Here is a 26,664-nt window from a genome sequence, read left to right as displayed (position 1 = left end):
AGAAGAAGGCAATGGCAAACCACTCTTGAAAATCTTGCCAAGAAAACTGCTGAGACTGGCAGTCACCAGGAGTCAACAATCACTTGAAAGCATGTGTGTGTACATGCACATACACACAAAGACACATACTCGGGAAAATTACTCAAATCAAAATAAATTTAATCTGGCACAATTTGTTCTCAGCAAAACTGCTGAATCCTGTTATTACTGCAGTGCTTTCAAGGTATACATTCTGGAATTTCACCATATATTAGGGTTAAATTAACTCTTGTCTACTTTGCTGGAAGTAATTCTCCCCCTCCCCACTTTTCCCCCCAAAGACTGGGAAGTTGGCCCTCTTGATCATTTGGCACTTTGTCAGTTATAGAATTTCTCAAAGATAATCTATAGGTTCAGCCAAGCTATCAGACCACAGTATATTAAGGTACAATTCACTCATCTTGAAGAGTTAAACTTGCAAAATAATTTTAAAGAAGTCTTAGCTTTTTAAAAGTAAAATAGAAATAAAAACATTTTCAGGAAACTGAACTCTCTTGTGCCCTTGATGGGAGAGAAACAAGTTTTCATCCTGTTCTCCCCAGTTTCTTGGTAAAACAGATAACAGTTTAAATCTGACTTTCTCTGTCAGTACTCTGCAGGTTGCTTAATTGATCAGGTGACTCTTTTCCACATATCAAAAAAATCAGTTCAGTTTCACGTATATAAAAATAAAGTTTGCTCGGAATAATCAAATCCAATCTTCTTCACAGCATAGAACCGTGATGGCAAAGCAATAGCACATGTGTCGGAAGTGGCATGCAGAGCCATCTCTTGGCACGCAAGTTGTTGCTCTTCCGGGTTCCGGCGCCCCAGCCAGCTGTTCTTCACACGCGTGGGAGCACCAGAAACAGGAAGAGCAGTTGCTTGGCGCACATGCACGGTGCTGGGAAGATGATATTCTGGTTTCTAGTGGGTGCATGCACACCACCCAGCTGGTCTCCCTGTGTGCCAGAAGACTAAGTGGCTGGTGCGCATGTGTGTGCCGGAAACCGGAAGATCATCTCCCATGCATGCGCATCAAGCAGCTGCTCTTCTGGTTTATGGCACATGCATGCGCGCTGGGCAGCTGGCTTGCACATGCATGCCAGAAACCAGGTGGCCAGTATGCATGTGTGTGCATGCTCCCCTTTCGGCACTCAGTGCCGAAAAGGTTCACCAACACTGGCATAGAAGTATGCTGAGAAAAAGCTGGCTGAACACTATAAACAAGAAACTTATGCAGAATCCTCAAACTTTGTTTCTATAATCCAGTACTGTACTGCTTATGAAAGCCAATTAATTGGTCATTTTAATCTGCATAGATTCAATGGTGTGTTTTGAAAATACACCATGTCCTATGCTACTGAGTTCTGGGCTATCTCCAAGGCTGTAACATTCCTGTGTATCGGTGTATAAAAATGATATTTTTTAAAAAATTGATTTTTTTAAAATTTAAAACGGATTTTTTTTTTATTCAAATTGGATTTTTAAAATTTGTATTTTAATAAACTGCTTTTGGAGTAAAAATCTAAAGGTAATTTTCTATTTAAGATACATTAATAATTCAGTTTATTCAGCATGAAATGGAGCTTAGTTAGGTAGCATGAGCAGAGGTTGGTTGCTATTGGTTCGCACTGGTTTGGGCAAACCGGTAGTGGTATTTTGGCCTTGGTCACAGAACTGGCAGCAACCCAGGCTGGCCACGCCCCCAAACCGGTTTCCTGCAGCCATTTCCAGCATGTTTTTTAGTAATTTTTTCATGTTCTGCACATGCGCAGACAATATACAATCAACTGCGCACAGCGAGCCGGCAGCAACCCACCCCTGAGCATAAGGCTGTATATTCTGCAATATTTATATTTTTGGTAAACTCATTCAATAAATCCAATAAATGCAAGCTAAATAGGAAACCTTCATTTTGTTTGCAAATAATAATATTAAAATTTCTAACTATCAACAAGAATGAGTCTTTACATTTAAAGAGCACCTGTCATTTCAGATCCATCAGGCAGCGCACGTTAGCGGGCATCCACTCACCTGCTGCCTGCCACATCCCTCACCTTTTTGTGTCACTTCCGTATCACTAGCCATCCCATTTAAGTGAATGGGACTGTCAGTGAGTCAACAGCAGGTCAAAAAAGAGCTACTGTGGGGCGGAGATAACAGTTGCTCTTTAAAAATTAGGATTTAAATCGACTTGATTTCAATGAAGCCTTTTTACTAGTGATTTAAATTGTGATTTAAATCGACTTGATTTAAATCAAATCCACTCTGCTGTGTATTCTATAAATAAAAATTGAGCAGGCTGAGTTCAGGCCTCAAAATGTGTTTTAAAAATGGGGTAATATCTTATTAAAACTTTAAATCCCTTCTCTACGAATTTTGTCACCGTGAGTTTCATTTTTTATAACAAAACTTGCACATTCTATTGATTTACATGTCTAATGAACATAAACTGTACACAGATAATATGGTGTTTTATTACACAATGATTCATGTTGCAGCCACCATATATGGATAAGTCAGCTCTGTTTCCACCTATAGGTGACATTAATACAGGTAGTCCTCAATTTACAACCACAATTGAACCCAAAATTTCTGTTGCTAAATGAGACATTTGTTAAGTGAGTTTTGTCCCATTTTACAAACTTTCCTGCAACTGTTAAGTGAATTATTTAGGTGTATCTGGCTTCCCCATTAACTTTGCTTGTCAGAAGGAGGCAGAAGGTAAACAGGGCACTGCAACTGTCGTAAACGTGGGTCAGTTGCCAAGCATCTATACTTTGATCACATGACCAAGGGGATGCTACAACAGTTGGAAGTGTGGGTCATAAGTCACTTTTTCAGTGTCGTAACTTTGAATGGTCACCAAATGAACTATTGTAAATTGAGGATTATCTTTAATGTTAACTAAGCCAAGAATGATGTTAGATTATCTTGGCTATGTTACCATTAAGCTCTGGCAGACAATTACTGTTGCCTGCCAGAGCTAGTACTAGTATCAAAAATCAAGATGACTTTCATTGCTACAGTATTTGAGGTTTTAGGCATTGTTTTTGGTGTAGACTAGAATATTGTTTTAATCTTCAATCTACAACATTATTCATGGGTAACTGGAAAAATAGAGATATTTTCTTAATATGATCAGGTGGTGGTAAAATAGATTTAAAGAGAATGAAAATTACTTCAAGTATGGTAATAATTTGAATGTTGATAGGTCATTTAAAGTTTGCAGGTTTGTCATGACATATATTCCCAGTTGATTGGAACAAACTTGCATACAGCCAAACTTGGGTATGTTTCTCTTCTCATACTTTTCCAAGTTCTGATTTATGGCAGTTGGTTAATTAAAACTTCCCGCACAGGCAAGATTGGGTTATCAGTTATCAGTGAGAAAATAGTGCTTTTTTCTTGATTTTTCTCCCTTGTTGCATTCCACCTCTCATTAATTGGAGTTGCTTAAGATATATTAGTTGGAAGAAATTCGGACGAAGTAAATCACCTTGGAATGTTTGGTTTCTATTTCAAATCCAAAACCAAATTTAGAGTTTGTATTTGAGTGGGTTTGTCACTTCTCTGCTTTCTCCCTTTCTGTCCGAATTGTTTCAAAAAGATGTTTTTTTTGGAGGGTAGTGTTTCAACCCTCCATTTTCCCCTTCTTTTCTTTTGCCAAAATCCAGACCTGTCTATTAATATTATTTGTACTCTCAAGATCTTAGTGGGGAGAGACAATGAAGGGGTAGAAACAGTGGGAAATAAAAAGCACACAAAAAACTATATAGGGCTTGGCAGTGTTATAAGGGAAAATTGTAAAGGAGGGATCTCTGTCAACTAAAGGGAATAAAAAGCAGACAAAAGATGTTTCGGAGGTTGACAGTGGCATAAGGAAAATTGAAATAGGAGGTTATGTCCCAATGAAGAGAAATATAAAATATTTATTTGATGGTGGAGTGGGGAAAATTGAAGAGGGTGGAGGTGTCAAAACAAAGAAAAGGGAGAAGGCAGGAACAGAGAAATGGGACAAAAGACTTAAGATTCTTTGCCCTTTTTATGATTTATGGCAGTGGGTTAAATGAATCTTCTTACCAGTCATTCATCTCGTCCTCACACTCCTGTTCAGTTGCTTTGGCTGGAAGCCAGCTTCTTGTGCAGCCACGTTGCCATGCTGCTGGGCAAATCTCCGACCTACGAGGGACCTGTTGCCTCCCCCTGGTCTGATGAGACGCTGCCCCTTCTTCGCCCCCCCCCCCACTCCAGGGGTGTTCTGAACCAATGCCCATTTCCTCCCAATCAGCTGGGAGTAACTTCCTGACCTATATTCCAGCTCTCTTTATTCATTATTACACTATAGGTAGTCCTCAAATTATGACCACAACTGAACCCAAAATTTATGTTGCTAAGTGAAATGTTAAGTGAGTTTTGTCCCATTTTACGATTTTTCCTGCCACATTTGTTAAGTGAATCATTGCATTTGTTAAGTTAGTAACATGGTTGTTAAATAAATGTGGATTCCCCATTGACTTTGCTTGTCAGACAGTCTCAAAAGCTGACCCCGTGACCCCAGTCACCATCACCTTCATAAATATGAACCCAGTTGCATCTGAAATTTGATCATGTGACCCCGGGGAGGCTGCTGCAGCAGTCATAAGTGTGAAAAATGGCCATAGGTCACTTTTTTAGTGCCTCTCAACTGGGGGTGGGTTGCTACCAGCATTACTGCTGGTTCAGTGTGCAACCTATTTTGCTCACTTCACTCGCACGCACGCCAAACGAGTGCTCCGCACGTGTGCGCATTTGCACCAAAAAGGTCTGCGCTTGTGCACGTTAGAAAAGGGGAAAATACATTTTTTTCAATAATTGTTTTGCGCATGTGCAGAACTGAAAATCAAGATGGCTCCAGTAATGATAGAACCGGTTTGGGGGCGTGGCAGGCCAAGTTATTACCTACTCGGCCAAATCTGCCTGAATCGGTAGAAACCCACCTCTGCTCTCAACAGTTACTAAATGGACTGTTGTAAGTTGAGGACTACCTGTCAGCACCTTTTCATTGAATAATTAGGAAAGAAAACCACAGGAGTCCATTGATAGAAATCAAGTGTACTTTTACTAATTATAAATGATTAGAAGTGTAGCAAAGCGAAGACTGATTATTTAGGCGCGAAAGCAAGTGATATATAAAATAACCCATTCCGCACCCCTTGGCATCCCAGTTGCAGTCCAATCACAATTCTCCCAAGTGTCAGGTGTGAGATAACTTCGAAAGGCATCACCAAGATGGAATGTCGGTCCCGTTGGCCTTGGCGGGGAACCTCCTCCGCATGCGCAATCCGACAGGCAGCAGAACTCCAGAATCTTCCTCCAGCACAATTAGTAAACCCCTCCCAAATACCATGCCCTCCCTCCCCGTTTCAATGGCAGCCGAAGCAGCAGCAAAGCAGAGGCCGACACTACCTGTATACATCTACTTCCCTGCATGTACTAATCAACTACACATCGTAAGATCAAATTGGCTTTGTTGATATCGGTTATAATCTTCCTCATCTTAGTTCCCCAGGCATAAAAGTATTTTTTCATTCCATTTCTTAAATGAGGCTCCGTCATTTACTCCTTACGTTTTAATTTACACTGTTTTATACAGCACAGTTGGCACTAGATCAACCGAGATCAACATTTGTCTCCTTCATTCTTCATGATTGGCTCAATGAAGGTTTTCCCATAATGCTTTTTTGTAAGATGGAGTCAATTGCCGTTGAAGTTGTGCCTCTTGTACTTCTTCCTGCTTAACAATAAGAACAGGAGTGGTCAGTCCGGCCACACATTAGCCAAAATGTCACTTGTGCAACCAGAGCCCAGCATGCTCATAGTTCCATGCTAGGTTAAATTTTAACAATAGCAAGTTTTATCATAAACTAGGTTATCAGAGTTTATTGTTTGGTGGAGGGTTTCAGTTAAAAATCCACGTCCGCAGTAATAGATAATTTTAATATTTTTAATTACTAGACCCTTCAAATCTTAGCATCACTCAGTTGAGGTGGCGCAGTGGTTAGGGTGCAGTACTGCAGGCCACTTCAGCTGACTGCTATCTGCAGTTCAGCGGTTCAAATCTCACCGGCTCAAGGTTGACTCAGCCTTCCATCCTTCCGAGGTGGGTGAAATGAGGACCCAGACTGTGGGGGCAATATGCTGACTCTGTAAACCGCTTAGAGAGGGCTGAAAGCCCTATGAAGCGGTATATAAGTCTAACTGCTATTGCTATTGCTAGTTGATATTTTGTTGCAATTTGTTTGGCAAAAACCTTTTGCCACCATTATTGTTTCATAATTTATTTTTATGCTATTTCTATAATTTATGCCAGTTCTTATCTTTGATAAAACATGTAACGTAGGAAAATACTCTTAAGCAAGAATAGAAAAATCATCAGAGACATCTTCTGAAAATAAAAAGTGACTCTCCCTTCTTCTCACTTTGCATCATATCTTACTTCCTCAGTAGGTCCTCTAATCTTCCGAGGAGTCTGTTTGAGAGGATTGGGAGATTGCCAAGGGAGGAGCAGTACAAGGGAGCCAAGTTCTGCCAATTACTTTGTATAAAGTAATTGAGCCAAGGTGGCGCAGTGGTTAGAGCCAAGGTGGCGCAGTGGTTAGAGCCAAGGTGGCGCAGTGGTTAGAGCCAAGGTGGCGCAGTGGTTAAAATGCAGCACTGCAGGCTACTGCTAGATCAGCAGGTCAGCGGTTCAAATCTCACCGGCTCAGGGTTGACTCAGCCTTCCATCCTTCCGAGGTGGGTAAAATGAGGACCCAGATTGTTGGGGGCGATATGCTGACTCTCTGTAAACCGCTTAGAGAGGCCTGGAAGGCCTATGAAGCGGTATATAAGTCTACTGCTATTGCTATTGCTATTGCTATTGCTAAAGTTTTCTGTAGGAAATAAATGCAGTTGATTTTACTTGAAATTACTCCTGAATAAATGCAAAGTTGTGTATTATTTTTGTAGTGTTAAATCTAATTGTGTGCAGAACTGCATAATTAATTTATTATAAAAAGCAGTCCTCACTTAACCACAACTGGGACTGGAATCTTGGTCATTAAGTGAAACGTGACTATTTGTTCAATTACTGCAGTGGTTCCCAAACTTGGCGACTTTAAGACTTGTGGACTTCAACTTACCATCTTAAGAGTGAACAGATTGCTAAGCACTCAGATCACAATCATGTAACTTGGGGAGAAAGGTGGTGCAACCTTTTACGATGGCCTACAAAGCATCCTTTCCTAGACCATCATAAGTTTCAACATCATTAAACAGTCAGTCATAAATTCAAGACTATTTCTATGTAAATGAAGTTCTAAAATAACATAAAATAATAAATATCTGTTTATTGTTTTTATCATAAATATTCTTCATTTGTTACTTGGGAATGATGATGATCATGATAATTACAGATAACTAAATGACCATGGAATCTGGTGCAGAGAACCAACAGAGTGGAGATGCAGCTGTTACAGAGGCAGAAAATCAACAGATGACTGTTCAGGCACAACCACAAATTGCAACATTGGCCCAGGTACAGATTTGTACAGATTGATTTATTTTCCATCTGTGGGATCTGCAACATTTTGGGTTTGATGAACAAATTGGAAATGTTGAGATATTTTTGTGGCATTTTCAAAGGAGACGAGTGGTGGGGCAACCGTTTACAAAATTACTGCCATAATGAAATGACACATTTTAAAGCACTAAAGTAATTTTAAATACATTTTATATCTCTTTTTTAGAATCAGAGGGAAATAGTATCAGCTGTTCATTTAAAAAATATTTTAAACAATTTACAGTAATAAGTCAATTGAAGAATTTAAAACTCTTAAAATAAGAAAAGTCCCTATTTGGTTGTTTTGGGAAAAGACTTAAGGATATTTTAAGCTAAAATGTCCAATATGGCTGCATAAATCTGAGAATGTTTTAACTTGTAATGTTCTATGCATCTGTGTGAAACATGAATGTACCAAAATACAATCTGCCAATCTAGGTAGTCCCTACATAGGTTTCTTTTTCCTTTTCCAGCTACGTAGGCATATTTCAGATTAAAGCTGCCACCATTTTATGGGTTTTATTTGATGCCAAGAGGTAGTTTTGGAAATAAAAGTAAGCATGGAGGCTGACAATTTGCTTTACAGGATACCTGCATTTAAAAAGTCAGGTACAATAAGAAATCTGCTAGTTGCCATGTAGTTGCCCACGCTGTAGATTCAAGAAGTAGCCTTAGTAGCTATTAATTTTGTGGTCAAATGATTGTCCAATTAAATTTTGTGGCAAACCTCACATTCAGAGTAAAAAGCAAAAAAACAACAACACCTTTTTAAAAAAAATATTTAGAATTGTAATACTGTATTTTATTTGAAACAAATAAGGGCTTTTAAAATCCCATTAATTGCAGTAAGTCAAACAGCCTTATAGTATACTGTGAGTAGACCAAAAATAATTGTTCTCTTAATAGATGTATCAACCAGAACAATATTTACCTATATAAATTTGCTAATATAAATGATGTAAGGGGTAACGGATTGGACTAGCAAGGGACAGAAGGAAAATTTAGAGTGGGAAAATGCAGAGAGTATTATATACAGCTGCTAGAATTACTATACCTTCTGTTAGAGAAATAATCTGATTCCAATAACCATTGCTACCATATTTCTCCAAAAATAAGACCCGGTCCTTTTTTCCCCTCCAAAAGAGACATTGGGTCTTATTTTCAGGGGATGTCTTCCACTCTCTCACTTCACGGTAACGGCTCCAACAGCCCTGCCCAGCAGGAGCCGCTGCCAGCCCACTTCTGTGGCGTTTTAACGCTGCTCATGCAGCGCCCCCCAACCTCCATTTTACCATCAGGCCTTCAAGAAAGGCCTCTGCAGCCAAGAAACGACTTTCGGATTGATGCACACAGTGCCCCCCACCCCGGCCTCTGTTTTGCTGGTGAATTTTGAACTTAGCCATATATTGTTGGTAGAAGCAAGGGTTGGTGCAAGACAGCTGATGAGATCTGTGGCAAGCCACACAAGAGCCATTTAGGAATTGCAAATAGTCTGCCAACTGGGGGGGGGTCTCCTATCCTTACGCTGACATTAAATGTTTTTAAAATAATGTGTCCCTCTCTTTCCTTAGGTATCCATGCCTGCAGCTCACGCAACATCGTCCGCTCCCACTGTGACTTTAGTGCAATTGCCTAACGGACAGACAGTTCAAGTCCATGGCGTCATTCAAGCTGCACAGCCATCAGTTATTCAGTCTCCACAAGTCCAGACAGTTCAGGTAAATTTTAAATTGCTGCACATTGAGCTACATTTGGTGGCATCTACCTCTGAGGCACCCATTTAATTTTATGAATGTGAGTTCTAAACAATGCCTTCTGGTGCTCCTCTGTTATTATTCCACAGATAATCCCTACCGCTTATGTTTAATTACTGTTCTTAAATTCTTAAATTTGAACTGTGATTTCCCTAGTATAAGAATATATACTGTACACACTGAGGGTAAAAAGCTACTTCAGAAGGTGCTCAGATGCGACTTGGAAGCTTCATCGCTAAAATGGTTTCCCTCTGTCAAAGTTTATCTCAATAAAGTTTTCTCTCTGATTCGTGTTTAATAAACTAAGAACAAGGTTGTGTCACATCTTCATTTTATACCCAAAACGTTCACTGGGGGAAATAACAGGTTGAAAATAGTAATGATAGAATATGAAGTCCATTAAAAGAAGGTAGTCCTTGGGTTACGAATGTAATAGAACCTGCCCGTTCCATTTGTAACCCAAGGATTCATGGGAGTGAATCTCGTTCTTTCAACGCAATCATTCCCTCCTAATCAAATGCGAGGCTCGTTACGTGCACATGAGGTATTTCAGGGTGGGGGAGTCAATGGGGGTGGGGGGATAGTGATGGAACAGGCCACCTGCTTCAGACCTCCCAAGGCCTCCCCTGATCCACTGAAATACCTCATGCTTCCCACAATTGCTTCTCCACCCCCATCCCACCCTGCCATGTCGGGTCGCTTACCTTGTGAAAATCTCGCTCCTCTCCAGTGTCTCTGATTCTTCGCCTGCTCCCGGTGAGTGGCGAGAGCAGGATGAGCGTGCCCTGCCTCATTGAGTCTCCTTCAAAGACTTCCAGGCTCCGTGCGTAAAAGTGTTTGCACAAAGTGAGGCTTTGGGGCAGCAAACTCACGTTGCTCCAAGTCCCTCATTAGCTTGCAACCACTTTTCCCGTGGGATGTCAGGCACCCATTCTCTGCAAAGGCCAGATGGGTGCCTGAACTCGCATGAGACCAGGCACCCCAGAAGTTTCCAGTATTCATCTGGGCGAAAGGTGTTTGAACGATCCTGGGAGGATTGGAAACGGAGTGAAAAGCTCCCATTTTCAAGCAGTTAGATATACTGTGCTTTGTTTTAACTGATACATACTCAAAAAGATGTTTATTTCTTTATTTAAATAAAGATCACTGTTTTTCCATTTTACTTTTTGTGTTCCTTAATTTTTCTTAGACTTTCATTAATTTAAATAAATAATGATATCCTGCTTACTACGCAATCTCTGTTTTCCTAATCCTGCCAACATTCATATAATAAAGATGATTTTATGATTTTCAAATAGTACCTTGTTAATAATGTTTAAAATCATAAAATTACTATGCTCTTATATCTAGATCTCCACTATTGCAGAAAGTGAAGATTCACAGGAATCTGTGGACAGTGCCACTGACACCCAGAAACGAAGGGAAATTCTTTCTAGGCGGCCTTCCTACAGGTATGAATGTAATATTGTAATGCCTGCATTCAGTCGGTCAACACATGAAAAATTTGCTAGTTGTTCCATCCTATTAGAATATAGTAGCAGGGAAATCTGGAGTATGTATCATGACTGGGCAGCAAGTGTTAACCGTTATTTGCTGTATTATTTCGAGCACACTGTTTGTAAATGAAAGTTCCACAATTGTTTTTATTGAGAACCAGTGATTACCAAAGAATCAGATTACTGAAGCCAGTTGTGTAAGAAATATTGTTTATTTTAACTGATGAATACCCAGAAGAGATACTATATGCCCTTTCTCAGTTTACATCAGATTTTCCTTATGCTTTTTTAGAATGCAGGCATACTAACATCAGATGGGTTGCTTTTCATCTCATTGTAATAAAATTCAGTCAAATATTTTAATTGCTGTGAAACGAGTGGAATGGAAGAAGGGAGCCCAAGTGTGTTGATTCTCCATTGAATTCCTGGAACATTTAAACTTTCACAAGTAACAGGAAGTAAGAGTTAGATCTGAGGAAGCTTAGGATTCACTCTAAGCTTGTGTTCTGCCAGCAAGTGCCAGTTTCCCCACCACCACCTCACTAGCAAATTTGTATCAATAGCTGGAAAATGCTATTCTGTCTCCAAATTCTATTCTTTAGACAACATAAAATAGCAATAGCAGTTAGACTTATATACTGCTTCATAGGGCTTTCAGCCCTCTCTAAGCAGTTTACAGAGTCAGCATATCGCCCCCACAGTCTGGGTCCTCATTTTACCCACCTCGGAAGGATGGAAGGCTGAGTCAACCCTGAGCCGGTGAGATTAGAACCGCTGAACTGCAGATAACAGTCAGCTGAAGTGGCCTGCAGTACTGCACCCTAACCACTGCGCCACCTCGGCTCTCAACTTCTTAACTCTCTTAATTACTTGCTTGCAGCTCTGATTAATCTTACTTGTCTTTGTCTTTACCACTCTCGTATTTTAACCACTTTCACTGGAAATCTTGTAGCTCCATAGTCCTTTTAACTTTGGTATCATAGTTTTTATAGTTTATTCCCTTCAATTTTTACTTCCTAACCTGCTTACTTAAAGTCATATTCTTAGTACTTATTACCAGTTCAGTAAGTATTTCTCTAATCATGAAATCTTATGACTTGGCAATATATATATAATTATGGTTCATTGCACAATCAGCCAGATGTTCAGACTGGATTTGCCATTTTTATCCAGCTATTCTGTTCTTTCCAAGGAGTGGGATAGGCAGATGTTGATGTTTATGGTGAGTGCTCAAGGTATTGTCGCAGGTTGGAATACTTTTTTTAAAGAAAGTTTTTATTGTTAGACAAACATAGACAAAACATAAAACATAAAGCCATCTTCAATTACATACAGTGTGTCAATTGGTTACAAGGTTTTTGTGCATCTTTTCCATAGTCATCACTTACAATTTATATAAAATATCATATTATCAAATCAAATATATTTGTATACATTATTATCGTACCTCATTCATTTGACTATCACTATTATTCCTTCATTTTAAACAAGATATTCTAGGTATTGGATTCATTTATATTATAACAAGTCATTACATCATCTTAAATTTATCCAATAATATATCTTTATGTTATATTTTGTATCATTCTATTTTTCTTGTATTTATAACATCCTCTAACATTTTTCATTTCCATGTTTTTTTTAATCTAACCACTGATAAAATAGATCCCATATCTTATAAAATTGTTTATCTTCCTGTTCTCTAATTTCAAATGTCAATTTACTCATTTCAGCACATTCCATTATTTTGTGAATAACTTCCTCCTCCATTGGTATTTTCTCATTTTTCCAATTTTTAGCAAATACAATTCTAGCTACTGTTAACACATTTACTATCAAATATTTCAATTCTCTATTGTATGTTTCCGGTATGATTCCCAATAAAAAGATCTCTGATTTAAAGTCTATATGTTTTTGTATCATTTTTTCCAACCAAGTGCGGATTTTAGTCCAATATCTTTTAGCTTTTATGCATGTCCACCACATATGGTAATATGAACCCAGTATCTGATGACATTTCCAACACTTTTCCGATTTATTCTTGAACATTCTTGCTATTCTCGGCGGGGATAGGTGCCACCTGTAGAACATCTTATACAAATTTTCTTTATATGCTGTTGACATTGTCATTTTATAATTTTGAGACCACAATTTCTGCCAATTCTCTAAGTCAATCCCACATCCAAAGATTTTCCCCCAAGCAATCATGGATTCTTTAACTTGTTCTTCTTCTAAACTTAACCTCTACAGTTTTTTTAATCACCTTTTCATCAGTACCTATCAAAATTTTATTTAACTCAGTCATTCTCCCAGTAGGTGGAGACATCATCCAGACATGGGTATTCCAGCCAGTATCCCATAGGACTGTGTCTATCAAATTGACTAGCCCTCTGTGCTAGCCTTTCCAGCTTAGACTCAGTCTGTTTCCTTCCATTTTAAGATCTTTATCATATCTAGAATGTATTTGCGCATATGAAAACCAGTTCATCTTTATACTTTGCTGTTCCAGTTCTTGCATAGATTTAAGTTCACCCTTTGCATTCAATATTTCACCATATCTAACTGTTTTGTTCCTTTTTGTATGTTATTGGATATGAAAATGCTTCAATAGTTGATAACTAGACTGGAATTTTTAGATAATGCTGCCTTTTAATCTTCCCCCAATTTAATAGCAAAGCCTCGTGTATGTAATGTCTTCTAAAATACCCCTGTGTTTTTCTTCCCTTATACCATAAGAAAGTGTGCCATCCCAACAGCAAATCATGCCCTTCTACAGTCAATAATCTAGAATTTCTTAATGTTATCCATTCCTTAACCCATATCAAATTTGTTGTCTGATAATATAACTCCCAGTTAGGTAGACCAAATCCTCCTCTTGTTCTAGCATTTTGTAACAATTCTAATTTTATTCTCGCTTTCTTTCCCTGCCAAATATACTTCAACACTATTTTATTTAAATCGTCAAAATAATCTTTCCCTAATCTAATTGGAATTGTCTGGAACAAATATAAAATTCTGGATAGTATATTCATACTAAGGGGAAAGTAGGGGGAAAGAAGTCTTAAACAGTAAAAATTATTATGCAAATATTTAAGAAAGAAAAGGAAAAAAAATAAGTCCAGTTTAAAAAGTAATAGACGTTTGCAGAAATCCAGCCAAATTCCAACAATAAAAAGGAAGGGAAAAAAACTCAACTTGACTCTGGCTTAATCTCTTTGCTTAGCCTCTTCAGTCTTCAATTTTAATTTAACTTTTAATATTTTACGGTGTTCTCTCAAATAATAATGATGAAAAGTCCTCTCACCATATCGACACACTTTCTCTCCTGCTCTTTCTTCCGTACCAGAGCTTTCCCCAACTTCAGCTTTGATGGCTGCCTTGTAGCCACCAGAAAAAAAAGTCTTCTCCTGGATCAACCAGGGACTTTGCGATGTCCCTGGGATCAGCAGGATGTCCCCTTCTCTGTCACCGTCTCTATGGAACGGTTTGGGTCCAAAAGGACCGTCCAGCAGCAGAGATATCGACTGCAATCTTGGAGCTGCAAGATCGCACGTCGTATCGCCGTGACGTGAGAACCGCCTCCCCAGGTTGGAATATTTTTTTGAGTAAAGCTTTTTGCAATTGACTGATGGTGAATTTGTCAATATAGATGGTATTCAAGTGGTGCTCCAGTTGTTTTGGGATTGCACCCCAAGGGCCTATTACTTTTTCTTTTGCTACAAACATTCTATTTTTATTTGCAGGTCTTTGTATTTTGTTATCTTTTCCATTTTCTTCTCCTCTATTTCACTGTCTCCAGATCACTGCCACATCCACTTTCTAGACTTTTTGTCTTTCTTATTGACAGCTATTAAATTAATAAATCAATTAATAAATTCAGTTCAGCTTTTGTTTTACCAAACAGCTTCAAATCATCCATGTACACCAAGTGTGAAATTTTCAGTCCTTTCTTTGCAAGTTCCTATCCACAGTTCATCTTCTTCAAAATGATTGTCAGTGGTAGCATTGAGAGTATAAAAAGTAGGGGTGAAAGGGAATCGCCCTGGAAAATGCCTTGTTTAATTTCAACTTCACCCAGTACTTCTTCATTAGCTATAAGCTTCGTTTTCCAGAGGTTCATTGAAGTTTCCATGAATTTTTGTATGTCGCTGCTGATGCCAAAGATTTTCAGGCATTTCTTGATCCAGCTATGGGGAACTGAATCAAATGCTTTCTTATAGTGGGCCCACCACAGGTGCCTCCCAACATGAGTGATGTCATGCTGACTATGCCCACCCCAGCCCTCCAAGGTCAAACACAATCCTGATTTGGCCCTCGATGAAATTGAGTTTGACACCCCTGATCTAGTAGAATCTAACAAATCTATAGTATGATTCATTTTAAGATATAATGCAGTATTCTGGTTAGTCTGCCCCAGTAATAGACAGTAATACAGAATTCAGTAATTTCTCTGAGTAGTTGATTTGGAGGACAAAAGAAAGACTCTTTTACTTTATCATAGTGCGTAATATGTTTTTAAATTTCAGTGCTATTAACAACTCATGGATAAGAGGACAGGTATATTATAGATTATTATATTTGATTCAGAGGCAGCATATGTCTGAATTCTTGCAAGAGCAGAAGTACGATTGCTTTCATGCTAAACTTCCAAGAAAGGTTGGATTCATAATAGCAATAGCAGTTAGACTTATATACCGCTTCATAGGGCTTTCAGCCCTCTCTAAGCGGTTTACAGAGTCAGCATATTGCCCCCAACAATCCGGGTCCTCATTTCACCCACCTCGGAAGGACGGAAGGCTGAGTCAACCCTGAGCCGGTGAGATTTGAACCGCCGAACTGCAGATAACAGTCAGCTGAAGTGGCCTGCAGTGCTGCATTTAACCACTGCGCCACCTCAGCTCTCAGGTTTCTTTACAAGTCTTCTCTTATATGTATTGTAAGATGACTATAAAGCTGGTAGTTACTGGATTGGTTAATATTTCTCCAACATTATTTCTTTTTAGGAAAATATTGAATGATTTGTCCTCAGACGCCCCAGGGGTGCCAAGGATTGAAGAAGAAAAATCTGAAGAGGAAGCAACAGCACCGGCTATTACTACTGTCACCGTGCCAACTCCAATTTATCAAACAAGCAGTGGGCAATACAGTAGGTGATCTCTGTTTCTTATACAATAGCAGGAAACTAAAAGTTTCTCTAGGCTGGAATACTGCAATGTGCTCTACATGGGGCTGCCCTTGAAGAGCATCCGGCGACTTCAGCTAGTCCAGAACGCGGCCGCGCGAGTGATCATGGGCGCACCACGGTTCGCCCACATAACACCGATCCTCCGTGAGCTGCGCTGGCTACCTGTTGATCGTCAGGTGCACTTCAAGGTCCTACTTACCACCTATAAAGCGCTCCATGGTAGTGGATCTGGCTATCTGAGAGACCGCCTCCTGCCAATTACCTCCCTGCGTCCCATCAGATCGCACAGGGTAGGCCTCCTCCGAATTCCATCCGCCAGTCAGTGCCGACTGGCGACTACGCGGAGGAGAGCCTTCTCAGTTGCAGCTCCGACGCTATGGAACAACCTCCCCGTGGAGATCCGTACCCTCACCACAGTCCAGGCCTTCCGCACAGCCCTCAAGATCTGGCTATCCCGTCAGGCCTGGGGATAGGATTTACTCTCACCCCGCCCGAATGTTGAGTGAATGTTGTGTTTTATGGTTAATTTTTTTACTCACGTTTTTCTTTTATGTCTTGTCTTGCACTCCCTTCCCCCATTGTTGTAAGCCGCCCTGAGTCCCCTCAGGGAAAAGGGCGGCCTATAAATGTTCAATAAAGAAAGTCTATAACAGTGTTTCTCAACCTTGACAACTTGAAGTCCTGTGGACTTCAACTCCCAGAATTCCCCAGCCAGCTATGCTGGCTGGGGGATTCTGGGAGTTGAAGTCCACAGGACTTCCAAGTTGCCAAGGTTGAGAAACACTGGTCCATAAAGTCTTAATTAAACATCAAAAATGCACCTAGTATCCAAATTATAATTTCCCCTCTGAAAAAATGTTGGGAGCTCCATATTTGTCACTTTTGGACTTTGAAATTGTGTCCCATCTGATAACAATACATGACAAGATACCAAGGGATTATGAGAACCTAAGAAAAATGTTTGTGCAGTCATGCTGTTACTTAACGATATACCCAGTGATTGCTGGCAAAGCAAAACATTTGTCATTAAACGAACCGTTAGCATACAAATGTGGCACATCAACAAAGGAGCAGGGCGAATGAAACTTAGTTACATACAGGTATTTTGTTTTTGATTAAAGATAAGTTGGAAAATTAACGTGCTTGTGCCTTCTAGCGCCCTTCTTAATGCTATGGATATAGTTCAGTCCCATTACTTTCCCAACAGGTATTTCACTGCCCACTTTACTGTAAAGGACAGAATAATCTTCACCTATCCACATACAACCTTGGCTTTAAGGACCAATTTACACCATCAGTTGAAGTGACAAATTCCCAGGCAGTAAAATGTTGCATTTCATTCATATGGAGAATTATTACAATACATAATTCTTTGCTCACAATAGTTACTGCATGAAAGCACGATTTGTGTTCTAGTCTATCTCATGACAGAAGCATTGCCATGTGAAATCACCTTTACATCGTCAGTGATCAAGGCTGGGAGGGTGGATGAAGGACATAGAGTTTATGATTATTATTTGCTCTGGTCCCCAGTGTGGTCCTGATTTTCTTTTAGGGACTGGTGTTGCTGATATCCACCATCAATATGGCAATGCTGTGCATGCAGGTATTGTCTGCATGAATGTGCTGTGTGTGTGTGTGTGTGTGTGTGTGTGTGTGTGTGGTAGAGCTGAGGAATTGATGCTGGCAGCATTGGATGAGGGACCATGTGTGAATGGTATTCTTGATGCAGTATGAGTGAGGTGTAGCAGACTGAGGAGCTTCGTAAAAGTGGATACGGAAATAAGTACAGAAAAAATTAAGAACAGTAATTGTATGTGAAGAGCAAGAGGAAACTAACACAGAGGCAGCAGAGCAGAGCGACTGATGAAGGATGAAACTGATAAAAAGATGTAAGAAGAACAAAATATATAAGATAGAGGGGACATCATTGTTTATTTATTTTATTGATTAGCATCCTATCTTTGTTTTTTGTACAAATAACTCAAGATGACAAAAATAATCAACACATCTTCCCTCTTCTGTTTTTCTCACAACAACAATCCTGCAAGAGCGGTTGGGCTGAGAGAGTAACTGAGCCAAAGTCACCCTAGTGCAGTGTTTCTCAACCTTGGCAACTTGAAGATGTCCGGACTTCAACTCCCAGAATTCCCCAGCCAGCAAATGCTGGCTGGGGAATTCTGGGAGTTGAAGTCCGGACATCTTCAAGTTGCCAAGGTTGAGAAACACTGCACTAGTGGCTTTCATAGCTAAGATAGGAACTGAACTCACCGAAATCTCCCACTCTCTAGCCTGGTGCCTTAACTATCAGACCATTGGAATGAATATAGAGTTCGGTTATCAGAAACAAATTGCTAATTTTTACTATATTCATTAATCATCAGCAAAAAATTACCACCAAATTACATATACTTTTCATTACCAAAAAACCGAGGAGTCACACAATAAATGCACATTGTTATTAAATTGTAGCATCTGGATTGATAGATTGATTGAATTACAAAATAAATTGTAATCTTTAAAAAAAAAAATCACATCTTGCAAAATGCATATAACAAATTACACTTTCCTACATGGTGAACAAAATTCAATATCTCTTCAGAAGTACATGAGTACATTCTTTTAATCATTTCAGGGGATGGGGAATGCTTCAACTGTCCTGCCATAACAGGTTTAAGAAAAACATACCATTGACAAAATGGTTTTCAGCATTGCCTCGTGTGGTGATTTATCTATCACTTACCAAAATTGCTGCATCAAGATCACATCTGTATTAATCGTTGTAATGAATAAAATATATTCAGAGTCATAATGTAATCACAGGAAACATCACAAAATTAATTGTTTTAAACAACCTTATTTTCGAGCCGAGGTGGGCACAGTGGTTAAATGCAGCACTGCAGGCTATTTCAGCTGACTGCAGTTCTGCAGTTCGGCTGTTCAAATCTCACCAGCTCAGGGTTGACTCAGCCTTCCAACCTTCCGAGGTGGGTGAAATGAGGACCCGGATTGTTGTTGGGGGCGATATGCTGACTCTGTAAAACCGCTTAGAGAGGGCTGAAAGCCCTATGAAGCGGTATATAAGTCTTGTTGCTATTGCTATTTTCAGATTATTCACAATGTTCTTAATATCTGAATTGCTTACCTGCTTCTGCCTGTTTCCAGTTGCTATCACCCAGGGAGGGGCAATCCAGTTGGCAAACAATGGCACGGATGGAGTCCAAGGCCTGCAGACTCTAACTATGACCAATGCTGCTGCAACCCAGCCTGGTACCACCATTTTACAGTATGCGCAGACTACTGACGGACAACAGATTCTGGTACCCAGCAACCAAGTAGTGGTACAAGGTAGGATAAGGTCATTCTTAAACGATCTACTCAAGGTTGATGCTTTACTTATTTATTGAGTCGTTCATTCTTTTATTTGTGAAATTGTTAAAGTGCTAGTTACTCGAATAGGAGAGGCTTTTCTTCCTGTTCTTCACATGAAATCTGCTGGGAGATAAGGAATAGAGCTGAAACAAGCAAGAGCTATAACCATACTTTGTTTTTTTCTGATACAAATATGTAAACTTAAGGGAGAACAGAAATACAATCACAACACAAACGTAAGGAAATAAATTCAGAGGTTTTTGAATCCCTGGTAAAGAGGTTAGAAAGAATTCCAGAGGCCACGCTCTGCATGCCTTAATACCTCGTTCCTTACAATTTTCTGTCCCTTTTAAGTAGACAGTGCAGGAATGGGATAGATAATTTCTACCAGCAATTTATCTTGACATCTTGCATCATGGGGTTTAAATTAGAAATGGGTTTATGTGAAACTAGCCCAATATTTCATTTGGGCTATTTTCACATTGCGTCCCTCTAAACTCTTAGCAAATGGTCTCTCTAATCTTTTCTTTAAAGTTTTGTTTCAGATTTTCCCCAAATTCTATTCAGCTTTATTAGTAGCAACAGTTTTTGGAGCAACTATACTATCAGAACTATAGGTTATTATTGCAATTAGAAATAGGAGATGTGAGACCTGTCCCAGCTTGAACCTCTGATTAAGAACGATCCTTAACACCCATTTGTTGAGAAATGTATAGTTTACTAGAAGTAAACTACAGTAATGCATAGCCAGAACTGAAAATCATACGGCAAAATTCCCAAGTCTAAGTTTCCCCTTAGTTGCCTCCCATAACTGGCCCCTCGTGTCTAATCAAATTCAAACAAGGTGTTTTCAGAACAGTCACTTCAGCCATAGGTTTGGTATGCAGCTGTGTTCCATTCCCAACTGGTTGACCTTGAAGCTACTCTCTGAAAGATACATTGAGTTTGAGTTTGAGTTTCATTTTATTTATATGCCGCCCTATTCCCGGGAGGACTCAGGGCGGCGCACAAACCCAAGGAGGGGAAGGGAAAAAACACAAAAAGTACAAAAGTACAGGGCATTTAAAAACAACCAACAGCCACACAATTCGAGAAGGGAAGGGAACTCATTGACTCCAGGCCTGCCAACACAGCCAGGTTTTAACGGCATTTCGGAAGACCTGAGAGAGGTGAGGGTCCAAATCTCTGCGGGGAGTTCGTTCCAAACGGCCGGAGCCGCCACAGAGAAGGCCCTCCCCCAGGTAGTAGCTAGATGACATTGGCTGGTAGACGGAACCCGGAGGAGGCCAACCCTGTGCAATCTAATGGGTCTTTGGGAGGTAATTGGCAGCAGGCGGTCTCTCAAGTACCCAGGTCCAATACCATGAAGGGCTTTATAAGTGACGACTAGCACCTTGAAGCGTATCCGGAGACCAATCGATAACCAGTGCAGCTCGCGGAGGATAGGTGTAACGTGGGTGTACCGAGGTGCATTGAACCTTGATGCATCCCCCTCCCTGTCTAGCCCCCACTAGCTGATATTGAATGGTTGCAACTGTGAGGTGGCAACTGACAGGAGATCCATCACATAGTTTAAAGGAAGTTTAGGATACTGGTCTGGTAATTACATACGTACGGCAAATTGGCAAAAATTATGAAAACTGGATGGATTAATCTCTGTCTCAATGCAAGAACTGCAGTGGAAGATTATACATTGCTGGCACTTGACTCCAGTTAGATGGGCTCGTGTATATCAAAATTATTCTTCCAAATATTGGACAGGTTGTCAAAAACAAACTTGATAAAGCTATAACTTTTTGAGGTAAAAGTTTGAGGAGATACTGTCACTTAAAGAATTGAATGTTCCCCAGAATTAGGCTTTCTGCATTTATTTACAGCACCATGTCTCAAACTTAAAAATAAGAATATTTAAAGTAGCTAAAATAATTAATTGCCAAATATTGAAAAAAACTAGATAACATAATTGGGATGTCAATTAACAAGGTCACTTTAATTGCCACATTAGAAGCAAAGTTAAAATAGAATTAGAGGCCTATTAGAAAATGAGGGAAAGGGTTCAAAAGAGTTTTATCTGCGAAAATCAGAAAATGTGGGAAAATATATTAATATATAAAATTAATTCTAACAGAAATTATAAAATGAAAGATTATCAACTGGAACTGATTGAGTTGGTAGATATGGTGAAATTAACTATATAACTTAGAGACAATATTATGGACATGTTTATAAGAGAATGGAAGCCATCCATGGAGTTTTTGCAAGTTTAATATAATAATGGATTGTTCATGGAGATGTTAAGATTAGCTTATTTCTTTGGGCCAGTAGTTAACGGGGCCTTTTTAGAGTTAACAGATACGAGGTCAATCTGATTGATAAGAGATTAGATTTCTAGATTTGAGATATTTTTTAAAGAATTGTGATGTAAAATAGTATAATAAATAGCAAGTATATATCAGAAAGTTTATAATTATTTGTAGACCCACTGTGCAAGGGAGGGAATCTATTAGATTTATTTGAGATATGTTTGTCAATATTCAACCAGTGTAGACGATGTATGTTTAATGTTGGTTCCAGAGATGGTGTTCAGTAGGTTCTGACCAGTTCTGGAGAACCAGTAGCAGAAATTTTTAATAGTTCTAGGGAACCGGTAAATACCACCTCTGACTGCCCCTGCCCCCATCCATTCTCTGCCTCCCGAGTTCCAGGTGATAGGGGGGAAATGGGGATTTTGCAGTAAAATGGAGTGGGGTGGGAATGGAGATTTTACAGTATCCTTCTCCTGCCACGCCCGCCACGCCCACAGACCTGGTAGTAAAAAAAATTGAATCCCACCACTGGTTGATTCTATATATGTTGTGCATACTTTTTATTATTTTTTTCTTTCTGATTTTGTAGTTTTCAATACCCTATCTTTGAAATAAATATCATTTATTAAAAAGAAGAAAATTAAAAGAATGGAAGCAGGAACTACAATTTTATAAAATATGGATGGATCTTATGGTTTACCATTACAGCAGTAGACTATAATATGGTCATAGTTTGTATACATGGTAAATTGATGCATTTATAGTACCTGTCTATTTACATCTGAATAGATTTTTTTTTCTCTGCATCTGGGATTTATATTATTTTGATAATGCTTTTTAATCATAGTTAATCATAGTACAATAAAAACTACCGTATTTTTCGGCGTATAAGACACACCTTTTCCCTCAAAAGAGAGGCTGAAAATCTGGGTGCGTCTTATACACTGAATACAGCATTTGTTTGCCTCCCAAAACCCCGCCCCTTCACCAAACTCAGCCTTCCATCCTTCCGAGGTGGGTAAAATGAGGACCCGGATTGTGGTTGGGGGCAAATATGCTGACTCTGTAAACCGCTTAGAGAGGGCTGAAAGCCCTATGAAGCGGTATATAAGTCTAATTGCTATTGCTATAAAATGGCCGTGCATAGCTTTTAGGAGGCTTTCAGATTGCTCCTGGGGGCTGGGGAGGGCAGCAATGAGCAAAATAGGGCCTGGTTTTTGCTCAATTTTGTTGTCCCCCCAGCCCCCAGGAGCACTCTATAAGCCTCCTAAAGGCTATCCATGCCCTTTTTTTGATGAAAAATGGGCCGTTTTTTGCTCATTTGTGGCCCCACCCCCACGGAGCACTCTACAAGCCTCCTAAATGGCATTCATGCCCTTTATTTGGAAAAAAAAAAGGGGGGGCCTGTTTTCACGAAAAACAGTCCATTTTAGGAGATTTGCAGAGTGCAAAAAACTTTTTTTTTTAATTTGCCTCTTCAAAACCTTGGTGCGTCTTATACTGCGAAAAATACGGTAATTCTATCATATGATTTCTGAAAAGCCCAGTAGTTTGTTCTGGCTTTGGTGAATGTATTTGTTGAGTTACAAAAGACATGTAAATCAGGAGCCTACGGGAGACAGGAAAGGAAACCTTAGGAGAAAACATGTGGGAAATGTAAAGGCGGAAAACAGATAGAATACTTGATAGTAAATATATTGTGAGCAAAAGAGATACAGAACAAAAGCAATGGTTGTGGGAGAAGGGGTTGGAGAGCGAGAAGACACGCTTAAGACTGGGTAAAAGCGGTATTCAGATTAAAATATCCTTTGACTCTCAAAGGTGATTTGGGCAGGAAATATGAACAGGAAGGGGGAGATATTGTTTTAAGTAGTTTCAGAAGGAAAGTGACCAGGGAGCAAAGTAACTAAGAAAGAGGGATAGGAGACCGAAGTCAAAAGAGGATATTTAATGCAAAAAGAAATGCTTGAGAATTGTATATTATTTCTATAAATACAGAACAGCAGAAACTTTGTATTTTTGCGGTGAGTCTGTATGAGTGAGTCAACCATGCTAGTTACATTAAAGCAGTTTTTCTCAACCTTGGCAACTTGAAGATGTCGGGACTTCAATTCCCAGAATTCCCCAGCCAGCGAATGCTGGCTGGGGAATTCTGGGAGTTGAAGTCCGGACATCTTCAAGTTGCCAAGGTTGAGAAACACTGCATTAAAGGAAGAAGAGAACTGCCAATTAGTATTAAAAGAGCTTAAAATCTTTTTAAGAATTGTCAAATATAATATTTTGTAATTCTTTCTAGCTGCCTCAGGAGATGTTCAGACCTACCAAATTCGCACAGCACCCACAAGCACCATTGCACCTGGTGTCGTCATGGCATCTTCCCCAGCTCTTCCCACTCAACCAGCAGAAGAAGCAGCGCGGAAAAGAGAAGTCCGTCTAATGAAGAATAGGTTTGTATACAATTCAGCAATAGCCAAAAATGTTTTTAAAGGCACTCCTTGACTTACAACCACAATTGAGCCCAGAATTTTTGTTATTAAGGGAGACAATTGTTAAGTGAGTCTTGCCCCATTTTATGACCTTTCTGCCACAGTTGTTAAGTGAATCACTGCAGTTGTTAAGTTACTACCACGTTTGTTAATCGCAGTTAGCAATAGCAGTTAGACTTATATACCGCTTCATAGGGCTTTCAGCCCTCTCTAAGCGGTTTACAGAGTCAGCATATCGCCCCCAACAACAATCCGGGTCCTCATTTTACCCACCTCGGAAGGATGGAAGGCTGAGTCAAGCCTGAGCCGGTGAGATTTGAACTGCCGGACTAGCAGTCAGCTAAAGTAGCCTGCAGTCCTGCACTCTAACCACTACGCCACCTCGGCTCTCTAAGCGAATCTGGTTTCCTCGTTGACTTTGCTTGTCAGAAGGTCGCAAAAGGTGATGACGTGAGCCCCCAGAACACTGCTGCCATATTAAATATGAGGTAGTTGCTAAGCATCTGAATTTTGATCATGTGACAATGGGGGTGGCTGCAACAGTTGTCAGTATGAAAAACAGTCATAAGTCACTTTTTCCAGTGCCATTGTATGTTGAATGTTGAATGTTTATTTTATTTATATGCTGCCCTTTTCCCCCGAAGGGGACTCAGGGCGGCTCACAACTCAACCAAGGGAGAGGGATACAGACAAAAATTAAAACGACACGCCACAATACATAATTTAAAACACACAAGAGTCATACCATTCGAGAAGGGGGTAGAAGCTTTTTAGCCCCAGGCCTGTCGGAACAGCCAGGTTTTAAGGGCTTTGCGGAAGGCCTGGAGGGTGGTGAGGGTTCGAATCTCCACGGGGAGTTCGTTCCAGAGGGTCGGAGCAGCCACAGAGAAGGCTCTCCTCCAGGTAGTCGCCAGTCGACACTGGCCGGCGGATGGAATTCGGAGGAGGCCTAATCTGTGGGATCTAATCGGTCTAGTGGAGGTGATTGGCAGCAGGCGGTCTTCAAACAATCACTAAGTGAATGGTTGTAAGTGAATGAGACTACCTGTATTTGAAAAGCAGAGCAACAACTTTCTTTACTCCCATTCAAAAGAAAGTTTTATTATATAAAATGGAATTGATGGTACAAAAAAACCTATTAGTTTATCTGAAAACATACATAACTGGGAAGGAGATTTGCAACCCCCTTGTTGTGTTGCAGTGGTTAACAGAACCAGAAAGTTCAGGACAAGTATTTTTTCTTTGGTCATGGGCCCAGAATTAATCTTGTTGATAGTCAGAACCATATCATTTCAAGCAAGACAACAGAATGATACTTACTTCAGTCAACTTATATGATTTGATCAGTCCAATTATAGTTTATCGAAGAAAATATTTGTTGGCTCCCCATGCAAGTATATCAACCAAAACCATAGATTATTCTTTTAATATCTGTTCAATGCAAAGTTGTGTAGTCAGTGTGTAACTTAAAGCTCCTTAGAAGTTCTACTCACACATGGCTCCTGTTCTTTAAAAACTAATGTCATCCTTAATTGTGCATCTTTCCTTTAGTTTATTGTCTGAAGAAGGAGCTCACCTTTTTATTGTTATTGCTTGGAATGTGCCAAAAGAAACAAACAATTGGACTTTTCTGCAGCACATTTTTATAAACAAGCAGAGTTGGAGCATTTTTAATTTGTTAGATAGACCCTCTTGCTGGGGGTGGGGGGGGAAGCAAATACAGCATGTGACAGCACTTTGTTAGTGATCATTAAACCATGTCTTACCTTGTTTTATTATGCAGCTGGCTCAATAAATTATTCAATACCTCAGAAGAGCCCTTAGGCTAAGCAATAGTGACTTACTAGCAGCAGAGAGGAAAAAACAGCCACTCTTAATTAATTAATAATACTTTTACATTAATATTACTTGGTTTTTAGGGTCCTTTCAAAGATAAAAAAATATGTGAGATGTAAAAATATTAAAAGTATTAAAGAAAAAGCTGAACAGTAATGAAAACTGTCATGCAGTAACGTTTTATTTCACTCCTCTCAGACCAAGTGATTTATAATTTTTGAAGCATTTCTGAGACAGTAACCTGTGAGCATTTATTTTAGATAACTTTTAGGCAGATTTACTGCCTAAAAGACAGAAAATGAGGAACTTGTTGCAAGAGAAAAATGGGAAGATGGAATTTTTCCCTTTAATGTAATTGAGAAGTTTTAACCTTATCAAAGCATAAAACCATTGAACATAGTAAAATTTACATCGAAATTAATATGCAAGGGATTGAGTTCTTAAACATTCATTGCAGAATGTCTTAATATAAACGAGTTTTAAATGGCTAAACCTCTCATTAATCTTTACCATAAAATGCAGTAGAACAATGACTTGGAAGATCTGGTTAACTCTCCTCAAACTGGCTCTTTCAGTAGTTATCTGAATGCACAATTGTTTTGTATAATACCTGTGCAGTGCAACTA

The 26,664-nt window shown here is 39.5% G+C and overlaps 1 protein-coding gene across 2 annotated transcripts in view; it reads left to right on the top strand.

The window, feature by feature from the left end:
- CREB1 (cAMP responsive element binding protein 1) overlaps positions 1-26,664 on the top strand; it is a 40,486-nt gene that overhangs the window by 10,760 nt on the left and 3,062 nt on the right. Inside the window, exons 2-8 of one of the 2 annotated variants that reach the window (XM_087706739.1) lie at positions 7,458-7,579; positions 9,175-9,321; positions 10,708-10,808; positions 15,857-15,999; positions 17,594-17,644; positions 19,204-19,386; positions 24,013-24,163. In XM_087706739.1, coding sequence (XP_087562865.1) covers positions 7,466-7,579; positions 9,175-9,321; positions 10,708-10,808; positions 15,857-15,999; positions 17,594-17,644; positions 19,204-19,386; positions 24,013-24,163 — 890 coding nt within the window. In that variant the 5' untranslated portion in view covers positions 7,458-7,465. The remainder of the gene's footprint in view (positions 1-7,457; positions 7,580-9,174; positions 9,322-10,707; positions 10,809-15,856; positions 16,000-17,593; positions 17,645-19,203; positions 19,387-24,012; positions 24,164-26,664) is intronic. The other variant, XM_087706731.1, reaches the window with a different exon arrangement.

The sequence above is a fragment of the Thamnophis sirtalis genome, unplaced genomic scaffold, assembly GCF_051295495.1.
Source record: "Thamnophis sirtalis isolate CommonGarterSnake01/CBP01778 unplaced genomic scaffold, rThaSir2_p1.2 scaffold_1, whole genome shotgun sequence".
Classification (NCBI taxonomy): Eukaryota; Metazoa; Chordata; class Lepidosauria; order Squamata; family Natricidae; genus Thamnophis; species Thamnophis sirtalis.
The sequence above is the reverse complement of the archived record's forward strand: the minus strand, read 5'-3'. Positions and strand labels throughout refer to the sequence as shown.